This window comes from Hippocampus bargibanti, linkage group LG11 (assembly GCF_051943395.1).
Source record: "Hippocampus bargibanti isolate YZ-2025 linkage group LG11, ASM5194339v1, whole genome shotgun sequence".
In the NCBI taxonomy this organism is placed as follows: domain Eukaryota; kingdom Metazoa; phylum Chordata; class Actinopteri; order Syngnathiformes; family Syngnathidae; genus Hippocampus; species Hippocampus bargibanti.
Genome location: NC_142744.1, coordinates 2,982,928 through 3,003,872, shown reverse-complemented (window position 1 = coordinate 3,003,872; position 20,945 = coordinate 2,982,928). Strand labels below are relative to the sequence as shown.

The following is a 20,945-nucleotide window of genomic DNA, read 5'->3' as shown; positions in this document are numbered from 1 at the left end:
GGCGCTAGCTAACTTGCTAGTAGGCGAGATGGCGAAAGTAACGAATGCGATTGATGTGAACTAAACTGTGAAATAAAAAATATTAAATTTGTCAATGTAACCAGTAGTAATTGTATTTGAGCATATTTATTTTTCATGACATTTTAATCATAAGATTGTTTACTCGTTGGAAGTATTAACTTTTGATCTATTTGTTTCATTTCGGTACCTAAAAAAATGCTCTTATCACCATGCGTGAAAGGAGACGTTATGTAAATATGAAGCCACTGTAAAGAAACAACGAGTTAATAAAAATAGATTTTAAAAACATTTGAAATAGTTTACATGAAATTTCAAGCGACTGGCCTTACGTACGACGATTTTCAAAATAATGTGTTAATATTGTGATGTTTTATTTTTTAACTGTGCCTTCTGTGACGTCAGAGTATTCCCCCCCCAAAAAAAACAAACCTGAACTTACTTTAGTCCTCAAATCCCCTTTTTCACCCCTCATTTAGTTTCACATTGAGTAACATTGACCTTGATATCTCCAGCATCGCCTGAGTGAACGTGGGCTCTTTTTGAGTATACGTGTCAAAGAAAAAAGGGCAAAAGGCCATCGATGGACAGTTGCAATTGCTTGTTAAGTGCCAGGTGACAAGTAAAATCTTCGACTTGTTTGCAAAAAAAATATATATATGTCAAATTATCATTTTGGTTTAAAAATTTCACAAGCACCTCAAAAGCGAGTGAGCTAATTTTTGGGGTAAATTAGCATAAACTGAGCTAGGCTAGGCTATGCCGACCGAGTTCATCTGAGGTCACAGGATAGAAAGCAATTGAGAACATTTTTTTTCCAACTGAATATTACAAGTATCTGAAGTATTTTTTGTGTGTTTTACTAACTGTGAGTTCTGTTTATTGCCAATGCATTTTTGAATGTACAGTTGTTACTCAGCTGCTCTTGATATGAATCTACACGGTGTTTTGTCACACACACACACACACACACACACACACACACACACACACACACACACACACACACACACACACACACACACACACACATACATATATATACAGTGATACCTCGGTTTCCGAACCCCTTGGCTTACGAACTTTTCGGTTTACGAACGTTACATTTATGAAAATTTTACCTTGGCATACGAAGTTTCAAAGGCAGAGTGTAGACTGCAAGGTTAAAATATCCCATCAATCAGGCTCCACAAATAACCCGCACAAGCCATCTGTACACTTGATGCAAAAAGCTATCAACCCAGCTAAACAGAACACAATTGATGAGGAACTAGGTAAAATTATCGCAGAGAAAGCACCTACAAGGAATCATTCTTCAAGATGGTGAAAGAAGGTTACGTTCCTCGTCAAGTGTTTAATGCTGATGAAAGCGGCCACTCCATTCCATCAAGCCATCGACCATCACAAAGGTAAATAAAATGACTTTATTATACAGTTCAGTTTATTTCTTTAATCATAATACCATAGCACATTTATTATACATAAAAGAATGTATATTTTGTGTAGTTTTAAGGCTTAGAAAATTAGAAAGTAGAAAATTATGTTTTATGGGTACCTGGGAACGGATTATTCTCATTTTAATGGTTTCCTATGGGAAATTAATTTTTGGGATACACACTTTTCTCCTTACACACTCTGTCTGGGAAGCAATTACGTTCGTAAGCCAAGGTATTACTGTATATAATTGTGTATTTCATTTTTATATTATTTTTTTTTTACCTCTTGACTGAGTCGTGCAGTGTTAAAACTGCATTTTGAACGCTTGACTTACCAAGCCTGTGTTAGTAAAATGAATGCTAGTGTCTGTAGTGACATGCATATAAGAAAAGTAAATGTATATATAAAAAAAACAAAAACGATATTTATTCATCCAGCTTCCCGTGTTGTCAAAAAAAGTGAAGTTCAAAATTGACATCTATGTTGTGTACATTTGATGGCTCAATAAAACTGTGCAAAATTGTCATACCCGATTGGTAGTTGTTGGTTACATATTTATTTTATTGCGGTTGTTTGCTTTTTGGTTTTACTTTTTTTATATTTTGTTTGTATATTATAGATATTTTTGAAAATGATATTACTGGATTATCCTGATATATGTTATATACTGTAACCTATATAGCCATGATGAACAATTGTAAGGAAACAAAAAAATAAGAGTTTGAGTTTGTGAAAAGAAACCCTAAGCAGAATTTACAAAAAAGTGAAGATCACATATTTAATATTTCACAGTTATTTAAAATGCCTTCATATTAACGGACAACCGACACCATTTTTTTGTTTCCTATCTGACATCAGAAAGACGTTTTATAGCATCTAAAATAAATACCCAAAACACACAGGCTGATATTTTTAGTCAAATGCAAAACACCAATAAAAATGAGTTGAAATGTCCCAAAACTACTTCAAAATGACCTCGGAGATGGCGACTTTCAGAAGGTCCCGCCTCCTTGTTCGTGACGTCACGCAAGGACGTCTTTGCCTTGCTCGAGAATCAAAACAATGGCTTCAGATTCGGAGAAGATGCTTTCTCGTTACTCATCCAGTTATGAATATGATTCAAATAGTTCTGAAGAGGAAAGCATAAATGTTTGCAATCGATTAAAGAAGTACTTGCGTATCAATTCGAGCCGTCAGGACTCCAATATAGCGTCCCAGAAAATGCACAAGATGGCGCCCGAGCTCCGTTGGAAAATTGGCTGATTTGTCTGCTGGGAATTTGTGTCAACTAGTATCAAATAGTAGTCTTGGTGCCATACACAACGATTCACCATCGCGTTATGTGTTTTCCTTCTAATTCCGCCATTAACACGGCCCAACACGAAGTTTTCAGACCAAAACAAAGTACCCAAAATGCATTGTGTGTCGCTTTCTCGGTCAGGGGCGTTCCCTCCGTGACGTCACGTCAGATATCGTCATCAACTCCAAAACAAGACTTCCTGAATATTCAGCGCTAGTCTTAAAACGTGAAATATAGCGTGGAATCTTTGTAAAATACACTCAGTAGAAGTCATTTGAAGTGATTTTACAAATTATGGACACAACTTGTCCGGAGACGTCGGTTGTCCTTTCAGGGTCAACATAAAACATCTTTGAGACACAAAGACACACAAAGATAGAAGGTGCTCTCAAAAAGGCTCAGTGCAGCGCAAAACAAATCAACCAAAACCCCAAAATGTCCATTTTTAACGTCCCTTCAGAGTTTGCTTCCGGTCATACAGTGGATATGTTGCCGGTAGAGGGGGGCCGCTGTAGCCCCGCGTGTGCTCCGACACTAAACTGACTGATGCTTCGCTTGGCTGGCATACGCCGACTTTGGTTGTGACATTTCCAAAGCCACCTCCGCAACTCTGCCTGCACCTGGGAAGCAACCACATTTATTAGTTGAATTGAACAAACTAAACATGGTGTGATTGTCAAGCCAAAGAAAATACAGTAAAGTCTCGTTATATCGATATCGGATATATCGATAGTCCCGGTTATATCGATACTATTTCTATGCACGCACGGAGAAAATTACATGCCAACAGGGTCGGATATATCGATAGTCCCGGTTATATCGATATTTTTTCGGACTCCCTTGAATATCGATATAACGAGACTTTACTGTATATTCGGAGACACATTTTTTTTAATGGGAAAACTACATTGTACAGTGATACCTCGGTTTACGAACGCTTTAGCTAACGAACTTTTCGCCTTACGAACATTAAATTCGCGAGAATATCATCTTGGCATACAAACTATTTTTCGGGAAACACACGGAGCTGCCACAATGAGTAATGTGTCATTCTCGAACGAGCCGGTTCTTGGAGCTCCTGAAATGACAGCCCAGACTTCGGTTAAAGCCGCACGTGATTGGTCAAGATCCGTGGTAGAGGAGGCAGGGTACTCACACAGCAGTGAGCGAGGGGAGGGGTTACAGAAACACACCCACACGAAAGGGAGATGACAGAGCTTGAAACCAAAAAACAAAAATGAAAAAAGAACAAAAGTGAACATGGTGAGAAAATGGATAGAAAACACTCGTTTCAACTTTATTGATAGTTCAAAGGCAGAGTGTAGACTGCAAGGTTAAAATATCCCATCAATCAGGCTCGGCAAATAACCCGCACAAGCCATCTGTACAATTTGAAGGGAACATACAAGCAAGGGAAACAGCTATTAATGAAGTTTCTAGTGTGTCTGCCTGCATCTGTTGCTGTTGCATTATCACAACTTCTAAAGTGTACAACCCAGAGCTCCTTGAAAAACGTTATCCAAAAAGCTATCCATTCCATCAAGCCATCAATGACCATCCCAAAGGTCAATAAAATGACTTTATTATCCAGTACAATTTATTTCTTTAATTACAATACCATAGCACATTTATTCTACATAAAACAATGTATATTTTGTGTAGTTTTAAGGCTTAGAAAATAGGAAATTATGTTTTATGGGGACCTGGGAACGGATTATTCTCATTTTAATGGTTTCCTATAGGAAATTAATTTTTGGAATACACACTTTTCGCCTTACACACACTTTCTGGGAACCAATTCAGTTCGTAAGCCAATGTATCACTGTACTTTAAAATGGCTTACCTCTCCATTCATGAAACAATAAAGCAGAGCAACCACAAAGCCCTGAAAAACAGAAAAGCAACAGACGTTCTAACAGGGTCTTATGTGGAAAAAAAATGTCTTATTTGACGAGCAGGTGCTACCTGGAAGGATCCAAGGCCCAACTCGATGTAGAGCCGGGCTGCAACGCCCGTGTTTTCGGGCAGGAAGGCAAACACGGTGTAGTGCATCCCGAACAGAGGTATGAGGAAGAGTGTGGATTTAGCCAGCCTTCTAAGGAAGAAAACAAACATTCACATGTGGGGGGGGGGGGGTGAGACATTTCCTCCCAATGTTGCCTCAAAATGACACGGAAGTACAGTAAAGTCTCGTTATATCGATATTGAAGGGAGTCCGAAAAAATATCGATATAACCGGGACTATCGATATATCCGACCCTGTTTGCATGTAATTTTCTCCGTGCGTGCATAGAAATAGTATCGATATAACCGGGACTATCGATATATCCGATATCGATATAATGAGACTTTACTGTACTTCTTTAATCGATTGCAAACATGTATGCTTTCCTCTTCAGAACTATTTGAATCGTATTCATAACTGGATGTGTAACAAGAAAGCATATTCTCCGAATCTGAAGCCATTGTTTTGATTCTCCAGCAATGCAAGACGTCTTGGCGTGATGTCACAAACTGGGGGCGGGACTTTCTGAAAATGCCCAATTCGCAGCTCAATTTTTTGCAGATTTTGGACACTTGAAGTCATTTTTATTGGTGTTTTGCATTTGAATAAAAATATCATACTGCGTGTTTTGGGTATTTTAGATGCTATAAAACGTTTTTCTGATGTCAGTTAAGAAACAAAACAGTGACGTCGGTTGACCTTTCAGGTGTCCTTTTTTATTTGAAATAGCAAGGGCGACCCAAATGCAAATTTCCAATTAATGGATTATATGTCATGAGACAAAACAATAACTCAGTGACCTGAGAGTTGAATTCAGAAATGAATATACTGTACAGTGATACCTCGGTTTACGAACCACTTGGTTTACGAAAGTTAAATTTATGAAAAATTTACCTTGGTATACGAACTATTTTTCGGGATACACACGGAGCTACCACAATGAGTGATGTGTCGTTCGCGAACGAGCCCGTTCTCCTCACAAGAAAATGGTAGCCGGCTTGTTTTGGTCCTCTATTCCCCGCCCCCAGTCATCTGTTAAAGCCACATGAAAATACTCGCTCCTCTTGGTTCGTACTCCTGCCAGTTCATTCGGAGTCCAAAGCAATGTTGACCACATCAAAGCCAGTTTTTTTTGAATATTTAATCTTCCGCGACTCACATAAAATGTCCAGTGTCGTTGTTCCCGGACATGGCGGAAGATTTCAGCTTCTGGACAAGGATGCGGATCACGTTAATGAAGATGACGACGTTGACCTGGAAGTTATGACAGCGGTGTTTTTAGCGCCTACTATCCATTCTCAGTCTTTGGACACGAAATAAAGAAAAAGCAACTCACCAACAACGTAGCCGTGATTGGACCTTTGATAATCCACCAAATGCCAAGGTTATCTGTGTCATCCCAGCAACTACAGTAAAGTGTCGTTATATCGATATTCTCGGGAGTCGGAAAACATATCGATATAACCGGACTATCGATATATCCAATCCCGCGGCATGTAAATTTTCTCCTTGCGTTCATAGAAATAGTATCTGTCATGATCTGGTTGGCGACCAAGGGGGGGCGCTGTCGGCCCCGCCTGCACCTGCACAGGTGCTGGTCGTCCCGATCAGATTGGCGACCAGCGGGTAGCGACGTCAGCCCTGCCTGCAGCCTCGCAGGTGTTGGTCGTTTAATCATTGACATTTAAAAGAACACCCGGCACGACCATCCGGTGCCGATTCATTGTTTGTTTGCTGCTTGGTTGCAGCATGCATAGTGTACGTGTTTGTTTAACCTTGGCGGACTTTTACACTTGGTTTTCTTTTGCTACTTTGTATTTTTTCCATTCAGATCATTTTGATGTTTTACATTTTGTTCCTGCTGACTTTATTTTAATACAATTTGTCAAACAACAACCTGCTCTCTCCTGCCTGCTTTTTGGGATCCGAACCCGCCATCACCACCTCGCAAAACGTGACAGAATGAATCGGCCAACCATCGGATCCCGCAGGTACATCGGACCCGTCTCATTTCCACCCTGTGCCTGGCAATGCTACGTCCACGTTAGCGAAAGCCTCGTCGCGTTTGAATCGCGTCACTCGACGAGCCGCAACGTCCACGTAAACGTCCGGCCGAGACCTCCTTCCAGGTGGCCGTCCAGGGTGACCCTGGGTGACTGGCATTGCACGCCCACGTCCAGCCACGCTGTCGTCGTGCATGACGAATTGAGTCTCATCCACGACGAGCCGTGCAACGTCCGCGTCAATGTCAGTCCGAGACCCCACTCACCGCTGGATCCCGGAGCGGCTCTGGACTGGTCTCGTTCCCCCGGAGCCGGGCAATTCACGCCCACGTCGGCGTCCGGCCGAGACCTGGTCCCATACGGCTGTACGGAGTGCCATTCTGCGCCTGGCAGTCGACGTCCACGCAGAGCCATGCGCCGTCGCGTGAACGTGCGAGAGGGATCGCACTCACGCCCACGACGATCCGTGCCGCGTCTTCGTCCACCCCAGGCCGAGTCCCGTTCCCATCAGGCCGCCGCCCGTCGTATGCTGGAGAGGCAGCGGTTGCCCTCTCCACCGACCGTTCCCTGGCGAGTGGACCTTTTGGGAGACTGTTGGGACTTCTGGAAGCAGCCCCTTGAAGGGGGGGTACTGTCATGATCTGGTTGGCGACCAAGGGGGGGCGCTGTCGGCCCCGCCTGCACCTGCACAGGTGCTGGTCGTCCCGATCAGATTGGCGACCAGCGGGTAGCGACGTCAGCCCTGCCTGCAGCCTCGCAGGTGTTGGTCGTTTAATCATTGACATTTAAAAGAACACCCGGCACGACCATCCGGTGCCGATTCATTGTTTGTTTGCTGCTTGGTTGCAGCATGCATTGTGTACGTGTTTGTTTAACCTTGGCGGACTTTTACACTTGGTTTTCTTTTGCTACTTTGTATTTTTTCCATTCAGATCATTTTGATGTTTTACATTTTGTTCCTGCTGACTTTATTTTAATACAATTTGTCAAACAACCTCCTGCTCCCTCCTGCCTGCTTTTTGGGATCCGAACCCGCCATCACCACCTTGCAAACCGTGACCGAATGAATCGGCCAACCATCGGATCCCGCAGGTACATCGGACCCGTCTCATTTCCACCCTGTGCCTGGCAATGCTACGTCCACGTTAGCGAAAGCCTCGTCGCGTTTGAATCGCGTCACTCGACGAGCCGCAACGTCCACGTAAACGTCCGGCCGAGACCTCCTTCCAGGTGGCCGTCCAGGGTGACCCTGGGTGACTGGCATTGCACGCCCACGTCCAGCCACGCTGTCGTCGTGCATGACGAATTGAGTCTCATCCACGACGAGCCGTGCAACGTCCGCGTCAATGTCAGTCCGAGACCCCACTCACCGCTGGATCCCGGAGCGGCTCTGGACTGGTCTCGTTCCCCCGGAGCCGGGCAATTCACGCCCACGTCGGCGTCCGGCCGAGACCTGGTCCCATACGGCTGTACGGGGTGCCATTCTGCGCCTGGCAGTCGACGTCCACGCAGAGCCATGCGCCGTCGCGTGAACGTGCGAGAGGGATCGCATAATCCACCAAATGCCAAGGTTATCTGTGTCATCCCAGCAACTACAGTAAAGTCTCGTTATATCGATATTCTCGGGAGTCGGAAAACATATCGATATAACCGGACTATCGATATATCCAATCCCGCGGCATGTAAATTTTCTCCTTGCGTTCATAGAAATAGTATCGTAATAAGCAGTACTATCGTAATAAGCAGTACTATCGATAAACCCGATAAGGATATAACGAGACTTTACTGTAGATCCATGTGAAAAGAAATGGAATCAGAATTTCGTTTGTTTGTCGTGGTCTGATGCAACAACGTACGGTTGTATGTTGTCTAAATACAGTAAAGTCTCGTTATATTGATATTCAAGGGAGTCCGAAAAAATATCGATATAACCGGGACTATCGATATATCCGACCCTGTTTGCATGTAATTTTCTCCGTGCGTGCATAGAAATAGTATCGATATAACCGGGACTATCGATATATCCGATATCGATATAACGAGACTTTACTGTAATAATCATCATCATCTTAATCATAATAATAATAATAATCATCATCATCAGCATCATCAATAATAATAATAATAATAATAATAATAATAATCATCATCATCATCATCATCATCATCAATAATCATCATAACTAGTGGTGGGCCGTCAGGGCCTGCAAGACCTTCTCTGCTGGCCTAAAAATATCGGAATCACAGACAGATGTTAATTATATTACGTCCATGTATTCTTATTAGTACAGCATTCATTAGATTTACTGTTGTTATTTTTTAATTTATTCGTCCATTTTGAGGCATTACTGTGCTTTTTTTTCAGTCGGGATTGACTCTGACGGAGCACTGATAATAATAATAATAATAATAATAATAATAATAATAATAATACATTTCATTCCTAAGCGCCTTTCAAAACTCTCAAGGTCACTTTACAGTCACAGGATTAGTTTTGCAGTGGCAGCCTCATGCGCCAGCATTTACTCGACCTGACCCGGAAATAACTCAAATAGATAGAAAGCTAGCTAGCTAGCTAGCTAATACAGGTAGATAGCTAGCTTGTCAACTAGATAGCGAATAGATCAATTCTTACCCTCTGTCATCATAGAAGTATCTCATGAGCATCCAGGCGAGGAGAATAGTTGATGGGAGGCCTGTGAGGAATTGTCAACAATACGGTCAACCAAAAAAGGGAAGCAGTAAGTTACGAGTGCCATCAATGAAATCCAATGATAATAATACCCAAAGTGTATCTTTTTTTTTCTTTCATTTTAATTGATAACTTTTCAATAACCCATTTAATCTCGAATCCAAAAGATAAAACAATGATAAAAAAAATAATAACAATAATACAGTTACTGAGATTGTATATGCTTTACACTGTATTTTTATACTTTGCACAATGTAGTTTTTTATAAACATTTTTTTGTGCAGTTGTACACTCATTTTTTTTGTACATGAAATACTTTTTTTTTTCTTTTCAACACCAACCGACACCATTTATTTGTTTCCTAACTGACATCAGAAAAATGTTTGATAGCATCTAAAATACCCAAAACACGCAGTATGATATTTTTAGTAAATGCAAAACACCAATAGAAATGACAAAGTATCCCAAAACTACTTTAAAATGACCCCGGAAATTGCCGAGTTTCGGAAGGTCCCGCCCACTTGTTCGTGACGTCACGCCAGGACGTCTTTGCTTTGCTCTAGAATCAAAACAATGGCTTCAGATTTGGAGAAGATGCTTTCTTGTTACTCATCCAGTTATGAATACGATTCAAATAGTTCTGAAGAGGAAAGCATAAATGTTTGCAATCAATTAAAGAAGTCCTTCCGTATCAATTCGAGCCTCTCAGGACTCCAATGTAGCGTCCCGGAAAATGCACAAGATGGCGCCCAAGCTCTGTTGGAAATGGGCTGATTTGTGTCAACTAGTATGAAATAGTAGTCTTGGTGCAACACACGATTCACCATTGCGTTATTTATGTTTTTTCCTTTTAACACGGATCAACACGAAGTTTTCAGACCAAACAAAGTACCCAAAATGCATTGTGTGTCGCTTTCTCGATCAGGGGCGTTCCTTCAGTGACGTCACGTACCGACTCGTCACCAACTCAAAAACAAGACTTCCGGAATATTCAGCGTGAGTCTTAAAATGTAAAATATAGCTATATACGATGGAATCTTATTAAAATACGCTCAGTAGAAGTCATTTCAAGTGATTTTACAAATTATGGACACAACTTGTCCGCAGGTGTCGGTTGTCCTTTAAGGGGCTCATATACAGGATGTCATTTGTCATTTGTAAGGTAGTGCGTGAGCCAATGTGGCCCCTCAGTCGCACTGATGGTCAAATAGTTTCCTTTCCAGCATGTAAATTGGCCATCTCTGTGGTAAAATATCCTGTAATGATGACATTGAAGGCTGTCCGTCAGTCTTCCCAAACTTTAATTGGCCTATTTTAAAGAAGAAATACACACAGTCCTCTGCAAAGTGCTTCTTCGTTTGTCCTTCACGTGCATGGCAGACAAGATAAGGATGACTTGGAACACTTTAATTAACACCGAGCGCCTTCCTTACCCCATCCAATCACGATGTACCACCAGAAGTACTTCCTCTGCGAGACGAAGGTGAGCGCCAACAAGGTCTGCAGATACATGCCCTCCACCAGCAGCCAAAAGTAATTGGCCAGGATGCTGAACTGGAAGAACGCCACGGCTGACTTGCACGCCGTCTGACGGAAAATTTCGTCAGATCGATTTTATTTTATTTTTTCTTCAAATTCAAAGTCAACTTCTTCACACACCTGACGTCACTCAGATGAGGACTCACCGTGGACATGGAGCAGTGGTCCAGGGTCTCGTCCGAGAAAAGCACCGCGTCTTTTACGAAGACTGCGCTGGCCCTCAGGATAAACGAGGAGAAAAGGTTGATGTGGATGTAATTCCTGGTACAGCGGAACTTCCTGAAGAGAGAGTGGGGGGTGGGGGGGGGGGGCAACCGGTCGACCAGGAGTTGTAAATATACTGGGATACCTTGGCTTACCAACTTAATTGGTTCCCAGACAGAGTGTGTAAGGCGAAAAGTGTGTATCCCAAAACTGAATTTCCCATAGTAAACTATTAAAATGAGAATAATTGTTTTGTCATATTGTCTCTTTGCTGTCATATTATTTGTTATTTAGTTTTTTTTTTGTTCTTTTGACTTCAAGACGGCGCCGCGAGAGTGGCTGCCTTTCCAGCAGCTCATGTATTTTTTTTTCTACTTTCATTCCTTTCATCACTTTGCTGCTGTGAAATGTAAATTTCTCCACTGTGAGACGAATAAAGGCATATCCAATCCAATCCAATCCCTTCCAAGGTCCCCATAAAACATAATTTTATACTTTCTAATGTTCAAAACTTACACAAAATATACCTTATTTTATGTATAATAAATGTGATATGGTATGATAATTAAAGAAATAAACTGTACTGTATAATAAAGTCATTTTATTGACTTTTGTGATCGTCGTTGATGGCTTGATGGAATGGAGTGGCCGGTTTCATCAGCATTAAACACTTGATGAGGATTTATCTGTTCATTCGTGTATTTGTTTATTGTTATGTATGTATCTGTTTATGTACTTGTTTCTTTAATTTTGTATTTATTTGTTTACATTATTTGTGTTTATATTTGTTTAAATTTTGTATATATTTGTGTACATACTTTTGTTTATACAGTAACGTCTCGTTATATCGATATTCTTGGGAGTCGGAAAAAATATCGTAATAAGCAGTACTATCGATATAACCAATATCGATATAACGAGACTTTACTGTATTTGTTTGTTTATTTTGTGTATTTATTTTCTTTATTTGTTTATTTATTGATGTATTTATGAATTACCTGAAAGCAGTGAACAGCACGACAGCAGTGATGAGCGAGATGAGCGACGTGGCATAGCCCACGGTGTACACTCGTCTGAATGTGGAAAGATAACTCGTCTGCAATCAGGGAAACAAAGTACACAGTCGTTTGGCAAATATTTTGCCCGGCATACGAATTCCTAGCGTTTCCAACTCACCTCAGATTCAGGTCCGTTGTCGTCGCTAAAAGCACAAACTTCCTGGTAGGGTGGGTAAATATCCGACCAGCCTTCTGCTGTACAGTTTCTGTAAACTAATCCTAACAATGGAGGCAAAGAGAACGTCAGGATCGTTTTCATGATCGACATCAAAGTGCAAAGGCTTATTTTGTAAGCCGCTACAGATTCCAAGATGAACTTTAAAGGACAACCGACACCATTTTTTTTTGTTTCCTAACTGACATCAGAAAAACGTTTTATAGCATCTAAAATACCCAAAACACGCAGGCTGATATTTTTAGTCAAATGCAAAACACCGATATAAATGACTTAAAGCACTGGTGTTAAAGCCAAGGCCCGCGGGCCAAATCCGGCCCGCCACATCGTTTTTTTTCGGCCCGCGAAAGCAAATCAAACTTGTTAAATTCCATGATGATTGCTAAAATCTGAGCCAAAATTTCATATTTTTGGACGTCAACCACAATAAAAGTCATTATTCTTGACTTTAGATTTGAAAACGAGTTATTCATTAATTTGCTGTGTGCTCTATATGTAATATTTGAAGGGATTTAAACATTCTAATGGGTTCCCCAAATTCATAACGGCCCTCAAGAGGAAACCATAACTACAATGTGGCCCGCGGCAAAAAATGACTTTGACACCCCTGACTTAAAGTGTCCCAAAACGACTTCAAAATGACCTCGGAGATGCCGAGTTTCAGAAGGTCCCGCCCCCTTGTTCGTGACATCACACCAGGATGTCTTCGCCTTGCTCTAAAATCAAAACAATGGCTTCAGAGTCGGATAAGATGCTTTCTTGTTATAAATATTATTCACATAGTTCTGAAGAGGAAAGCATAAATGTTTGCAATCGATTAAAGAAGTCCTTCCGGATCAATTCGAGCCGTCAGGACTCCAATGTAGCGTCCCAGAAAATTCACAAGATGGCGCCCAAGCTTCGTTGGAAATGGGCTGATTTGTCTGCTGGGAATTTGGGTCAACTAGTATCAAATAGTAGTCTTGGTGCAACACACGATTCACTATCGTGTTATTTATGTGTTTTCCTTCTAATTTCGCCATCGACATGGATCAACGCAAAGTTTTCAGACCAAACAAAGTACCCAAAATGCATTGTGTGTCGCTTTTTCGGTTAGGGGCGTTCCTGACGTGACATCACGTGAATATTCAGCGTGAGTCTTAAAACGTAAAATATAGCTATATGCGGTGGAATCTTTGTAAAATCTGCTCAGTAGAAGTCATTTGAAGCCATTTTACAAATAACAGACACAACTTGTCCGCAGGCGTCGGTTGTCCTTTAAGCATTTTGAGCAACTGACCTCGACCTCGGGAGAAATGTTGAAAGATGCCAGAGCACGACAGGTTGACCACTTGACCCACGTTGGCTTTCAACCAACATCCAATCTGGTCCCATTCCGTTTGACATCCTGGAAGCAGAATGTGAATTTTTTTTTCACTGTTGTTGGCCAAGTAAATACCGTATATTCCGGTGTTTAAGGCGCAACCAAACCAAACTTGATTTTCTTCCAAAGTTGACCCTGCGCCTTATACACCGGTGCGCCTTATATGTGAAGTCATTGGCCATATACATTGAGGGTTATTGAACATGAAGAAATGAGTTGCATGTAATTTATTTAAATGTGCTTACAATTATACTTTCCAATTGCATCTGGTCACGTGATGATATTAAAAAATGAGTTTGATAGCCTCGGCCAGCCCAAAATAAAAAACCAAAACTTGACTTCCTCCTCTATCAGCCATAACTTCAACCTCAAATATTTTTTGACATGTGTCTTGAGTTCATCAAACAAACTGACAGATTACATCCGACAAAGCGGCTAAAAAAGAGTCTTTGGCTTACTTTCCTTTCTAAAAGTGGCTCGCTGGGCCGTTGCTTCCTGTCACACTGTGCGGCGTTTTTTTTTTTCTTTTTCCTTTTACATTTCAGAGTCTCTTGCTGCCGTTGCTCACCCACATAAAAAAAAGATCTTATTCTCTGCCTGTAAAGTGTCCTTGAGACTTTTGAAAGGCGCTTATAAATGCAATTTATTATTTATTATTTATTATTTATTATTTCATTTTTCATTATTTATTATTTATTATTTATTATTTCATTTTTCGTTTTTCATTTTTTATTTTTTATTTTTTATTTTTTATTTTTTATTTTTTATTTTTTATTTTTTATTTTTTATTTTTATATTTTTTTATATTTTTTATTATTTATTATTTAGTTTTTAGTGTTTATTTTTTATTTTTTATTTTTTATTTTTTATTTTTTATTTTTTATTTTTTGTTATTTTTTATTGTATTTTTTTACTTTTTAATTTATTTTTTTTAATTTTTCTATATTTTTTTATTATTTATTATTTATTATTTATTGTTTACTGTGAATGGATTACAGATGCTCCCCTACTTACGAACATTCAAGTTACGAACGATGGTACATATGAGCATTTTTGTCATAACATATGTAGTATTCCTCCAGTTGTACGTGTACATATCCTTATAGAGCATATATTTTATTCAATGTTTATTTTTCTGTGTAAACCAATACAGGTTACTTATACAAGCCATAAACGTATTTATGTAAACCTTAAACATACTTAGATAAGCCTTAAACATGCATACCATTCAAAATATAGCACCGAAGCAACTTACGAACAAATTCACCTCGCGAACGACAGTTCGGAATGTATCTCGTTCGTAAGTTGGGTAGCGTCTGTATCATCGAATTTCGATGCTGCAGTGTGCCGTGAATGAATTATTAATTTTTACATCAATAAGGTTCTCACCTTGACAAATGTTCCCGTATTGGAGTTAAGACAGAAGATGAATGTAGTCGGTCCTATGAGAGACGTTCTAATAATAAATTGCGCTGCAGTTCATTCCTGAATTGGACTGCTTTGACATAGTAGTAAAATTCCCATGTGGGATTGACTCTGCGCTGGTTTGGAGAATAAGAAGTTATCATATTTAAAAGTTTCATGCTGTTATATGCTTAGTCAACATGTGTGACTCGTATACACAATTGTAGCACAGACAACCTGGGGTCAATCTGAGGTCAACACACACAGCATGTTAAACTGTCATCTTCATCTAGATTTGCCTTGGATAGAATTTAGGACTTGGGAAACTCCTTTATCACAGGAGCAGTTTACGACTTGAAACTCCTTCACAGGAAGAGCTCATTAGCCAGGTTACAAATTTATCAGTTCATGGAACAGACAATGTTTTATTGTATACAGCAGTTCGTGCTTAGAACTCAAAAGGTGTGGTATTCTAATCAACAAAACTATGTTTTACTAATGTATCACTTTAATTTGCATATACTCTCAATAAATAGCTTGGCAGAGGGCTGCAGAATTCAGGCGTCTGTCATGAATGGCTACGTCTCCTGCCGGCAGTAAAAGACAATCTTTCTAGGTTCGAGTCTTTGTCCACAGTGTCCGATCGAACATCTCTGACAGGAAGCTTAGTCAGTCCGATGTTCATTTTTTTAGCCATTAACGGAAAGAAAAACGTCATTCCGTGATGTAACATTTGTCCTCATTTTTCAATATGTCAAATGAATAATGGAAAGGTGATTTTTTTTTTATTTTGTAATCACGAGGACATGATTTCAACCCCCCTGATAAGACTCACAAACGGTGTCTTCAGTGCAAAAAAAAAAGCCTATTTGGTTCCTTTCCTCTCTGTTGATTTGCCCTTTTTTGTGTCAAAGAAAAGACCTTTAAAACGGGGATGTGTTGACACTTGAATGTCACCTTATTTAGCATTAGCCGCGCTCTTTTTGGAATTGCTTTGGACATCCAGGGGAGAGCGCGCTGATGATAAGTGTGGCTGGCGCCGTCGCAGCGGGAAGGCTCACGGTGAAGCGTTTATGCTAACATAAGAAGCTAAATATTCATATCAAGGGAAAAAAAATCTGCCTTCAGTTGAAGCGCAATGGGGAGATGCTGACGTCATAGTATCAGAATCAGAATCAGAATACCTTTATTCGTCCCACAATGGGAAAATTATTATGAATAGAAATAAATTAATCAGAAAAATCAGTTGACTGAAAGAATGTGCAGATTTTGGACATCATTTTAACCCATTCAATGCCGTTCATGAATTTGTTCGGGAATTGAAAATATGACGTAGAGCGCCATTTTTGAATTTTCAGATTTATCTGGATTTATTTATTTATTTATTTATTTATTTATTTATTTATTTATGTATTTATTTATTTTATGATTTATTTATTTATTTATTTTCTGATGTATTTTTTTTTTCATTCATTTACGTATTTAATTTCTTTTTTAGTCTCATTTATTTTATTATTTTATTTATCTTCAGGTTATTTAGATATTTTCAGTTGTATTTACTTTCAGATGATTAATTCATTTCTCTGTTTTTTTTGTTCATTCATTTGTAAATATATATTATATTATATACGTATAATTGTATTTTAGTTATTGCATTCTATTTGTGATTGTATTTTATTTATTATAGTACCTATGCTTGTCTGTGACTGTAAATTGTCCTTGAGAGCTTTGAAAGGCGCTTAAAATGTATTATTATTATTATTATTATTATTATTATTATTATTATTATTATTATTATGTTTATTTATTGATGTTATTTTATTTGTTTGAATTGATTAATTTTTTTCTTATTTATTTGTTTATTCATGTATGTATTCAGTTTCTGTTTTTTGGTTGATTTATGTATTTATTTAATTATTGTTTTTTATGTTCAGGTTATTTATTTATTTTCAGATTATTTATTTTATAATAATAATAATAATAATAATAATAATAATAATAATAATAATAATACATTTCATTTCTCAGCGCCTTTCCAAACTCACAAAGTCAAAGAATCAGTTTTTCTGCGGGTGAGCAGTGGCAGCCACACGAGCCAGCGTTCACTCAACCCGGAATAACTCAAATAGATAGAAAGTTTAGCTAGCTAGCTAATAGATAACTAATAGATAGCTAGTTAGATAGCGTATCGATAGCAAATACACAGCAAAAATATAGCTAACTAGGTAGTAGTAGTTTGTTTATTCATTGATGTATTTATATTCCTTTTTTTGTGTATATATATTTTTTTTGTGTATTTACAGATTTGTTTGGATTATTTATGTATTCATTCCTTCATGTATAGTGTGTATTTATTTTCTGTTTTTGTTGATTTATTTATTATCTTATTTCATGATTTTCCAGATATTATTTTTTTATTCAGATGATTGATTTATTTTCAGATTAACTATCTTTTTATTTAATAATGTATTTATTTATCCACGCAAAGCATCATCAGGAGCCACCAACCGCCGCGTGTGGTCTGGTTCTCGATTTCTCTCCTCCTGGTCTGGCTGCAAGTCTCGCCAGCCTTCAGGTGCTGAGCGACGATGGCGCAGTCCGGATGAATGGCTTCCATCTGAAAACAAAGACACAAGACAGGGAAACGAAACGCTCGCGCACGTCTCACGAAAACAACGGTAAAAAGTCACATCATCGCTTTCATTTCCTGTTGTGTCAAAATGAATTGTTGCTGTCTCGCGGTGTTTTAGATGATTGTCACGGATGTCTGATTGTGACTGACGATGTAAGACTGAACGCATCTGCAGCAAAGTACACACGCTCCCCTACTTATGAACATTCGAGTTGTGAACGACGGTAGATACGAACATTTTTGTAGTAACAAATATAGTATTCTCTGCAGTTGTACATGTACATATCTTTATAGAGCATATATTTTATTAAATATTTATTTTTCAGTATAAACCAATACAGGTTACTTATACAAGTCTTCAACATACTTATATAAGCCTTAAAGGACAACCGACATCACTTTTTTTGTTTCCTAACTGTATGATATTTTTATTCAAATTTTTATTCAAATGCAAAACACCAATAAAAATGACTTAAAGTGTCCAAAATCTGCAAAAAAAAAATTGTCTTGCGAATTGGGCATTTTCAGAAAGTCCCGCCCCCAGTTCGTGATGTCATGCCAACACGTCTTGCATTGCTTATGAATCAAAACAATGGCTTCAGATTCGGAGAATTTGCTTTCTTGTTACACATCCAGTTATGAATATGATTCAAATACAGTAAAGTCTCGTTATATCGATATCGGATATATCGATAGTCCCGGTTATATCGATACTATTTCTATGCACGCACGGAGAAAATTACATGCAAACAGGGTCGGATATATCGATAGTTCCGGTTATATCGATATTTTTTCGGACTCCCTTGAATATCGATATAACGAGACTTTACTGTAGTTCTGAAGAGGAAAGCATACATGTTTGCAATCGATTAAAGAAATTATTCCATGCCATTTTGAGGCAATAGGGGGGGAAATGTAGCACTAAAAAAGAGGCAGAAAATGGCGACAAAGCTCTGTGTAAGGATTTATTCTGGCTCTTATTGGTGCAACACGAAGTTTTCAGACCAAATAAGTCCAGCAAAATGCATTGACGTGATGGAAGGACTGCTACAATGTGTCCTTTTTTTTCGGTCAGGGGCGTTCCTACAGTGACGTAACGTGAGGACTCGTCACCAACTCAAAAACAAGACTTCCGGAATATTCAGCGCGAGTCTTAAAATGTAAAATATAGCTATATGCGGTGGAATCTTTGTAAAATACGCTCAGTAGAAGTCATTTGAAGCCGTTTTACAAATTATGGACACAACTTGTCCGGAGGCGTCGGTTGTCCTTTAAATCTGAATACAAGTCCACCACATAAAAATGACTGAAGTCATTTTTAAAGCCATGCAACAGTTTCCCCGGCTGATTAATTTCTCCTCGCATGACGTTACGATTCAATGATCACGGCGCCGAATGAACGCTAATGATGACACGTGAGCTCCATGCAGCTAAAAAAACAAAAATCCAAATAGTTGTTTTACATTCATTCTGTCTACTTAATATCTAATTTAAAACAGATTCTTTTCTTACAGACAGTGTATCGTGTATCAAACACCTAAAATACACTGTTTGTAAGAAAAGAATCTGGTTTCAATTAAAAAGCCAAATTAATAACACATAATACAAATGATAGATTCAATGACACTCACCATAGGGACATAAAGACACAAAAACAGGAAAAATGTCTCCCGATTGGAAAATCTTTCCCGATTGGGCCTGTTTATTGGTTTCATTGTATCGTCCGTCGGAGGCGGTTGTGATGATGGCGATAATTCCAGATGATTTGAATCCTGTCTACGTGTGCAGAAGCCCCGCTATGAAATATGCACTGTGTCAACCTAAAATAGATGAAAACTTCAGTCTCAACCCCCCCCTTCACTGTCTCTCTTTTGCACGCCCCCTCCTTCTCTCTCTCTCTCTCTCTCTCTCTTTCTCTCTGAGAATCAGGTTAAGGCGCATCTCACATCTCCGGGAGAGGCAACAAGGCTGCAATGGCCCATTTAATAATAATAATAATAATAATAATAATAATAATAATAATAATAATAATATAATAATCTGAAAATAAATACATAAATAACCTAAAAATAAAAAGCAATCATTAAATAAATACACGAATCAACCAAAAAACAGAAAATTAATACATAAATGAATAAATAAATAAATCTGAAAATAAATAAATCAATTCAAACAAATCTGAAAATAATTAAAAATAATAACATCAATAATTAAACCAAAAAAGAATATAATAATAATAATAATAATAATAATAATAATAATAATAATAATCTGAAAATAAATGAATAACCTAAAAATAAAAAAGCAATAATTAAATAAATACATAAATTAACCAAAAAAACAGAAAATGAATACATAAATGAATAAACAAATAAATCAGAAAATAAATAAATAACTCATTTCAAACAAATCTGAAAATAATAAAAAAATAATAACATCAATAAATTAATAAAAAAAACAATATAATAATAAGAATATAAAATAAATAATCTGAAAATAAAAATATAACCTGAAAATAAAGAAGCAAAAGCAATAATTAAATAAATACATAAATCAACCAAAAAACAGAAAATTAATCCATAAATGAATACATAAATAAATCAGAAAATAAATAAATCAATTCAAACAAATCTGAAAAGAATTAAAAATAATAACATCAATAAATAAAACAAACTAATATTAATAATAATAATAATAATAATAATAATAATAATAATAATAATAATAATAATATAAAATAAATAATCTGAAAATAAATAAATAACCTGAAAATAAAAAAAACCATAATTAAATAAATACATAAATCAACCAAAAAACAGAAAATGAATACATAAATGAATAAACAAATAAATCAGAAAATAAATAAATCAATTCAAACAAATCTGAAAATAATTACAAATAATAACATCAATAAATAAATCAAAAAAAGAATATAATAATAATCTGAAAATAAATAAATAACCTAAAAATAAAAAAGCAATAATTAAATAAATACATAAATCAAACAAAAACAGAACATGAATACATAAATAAACAATAAATACATAAACAAACAAATAAATCAGAAAAAAAATAAATCAATTGAAACAAATCTGAAGTGTTGTGCATTTTCTGG

The 20,945-nt window shown here is 37.7% G+C and overlaps 1 protein-coding gene across 1 annotated transcript; it reads right to left on the bottom strand.

Moving 5' to 3' along the window:
• Positions 1–996: 996 nt before the first annotated feature.
• On the bottom strand, positions 997–19,621 carry LOC148891145 (vasoactive intestinal polypeptide receptor 1-like). The gene is made up of 13 exons (XM_089008029.1): positions 19,462–19,621; positions 17,707–17,815; positions 13,711–13,818; positions 12,375–12,475; positions 12,197–12,294; positions 11,141–11,273; positions 10,889–11,042; positions 9,399–9,459; positions 6,097–6,166; positions 5,920–6,014; positions 4,721–4,850; positions 4,599–4,640; positions 997–3,375 (listed from the first exon to the last, which is right to left on the bottom strand). Exons 1-13 carry the CDS (start codon positions 19,543–19,545, stop codon positions 3,229–3,231), a joined length of 1,332 nt encoding a protein of 443 aa, XP_088864155.1. The 5' UTR covers positions 19,546–19,621; the 3' UTR covers positions 997–3,228.
• Positions 19,622–20,945: the final 1,324 nt, after the last annotated feature.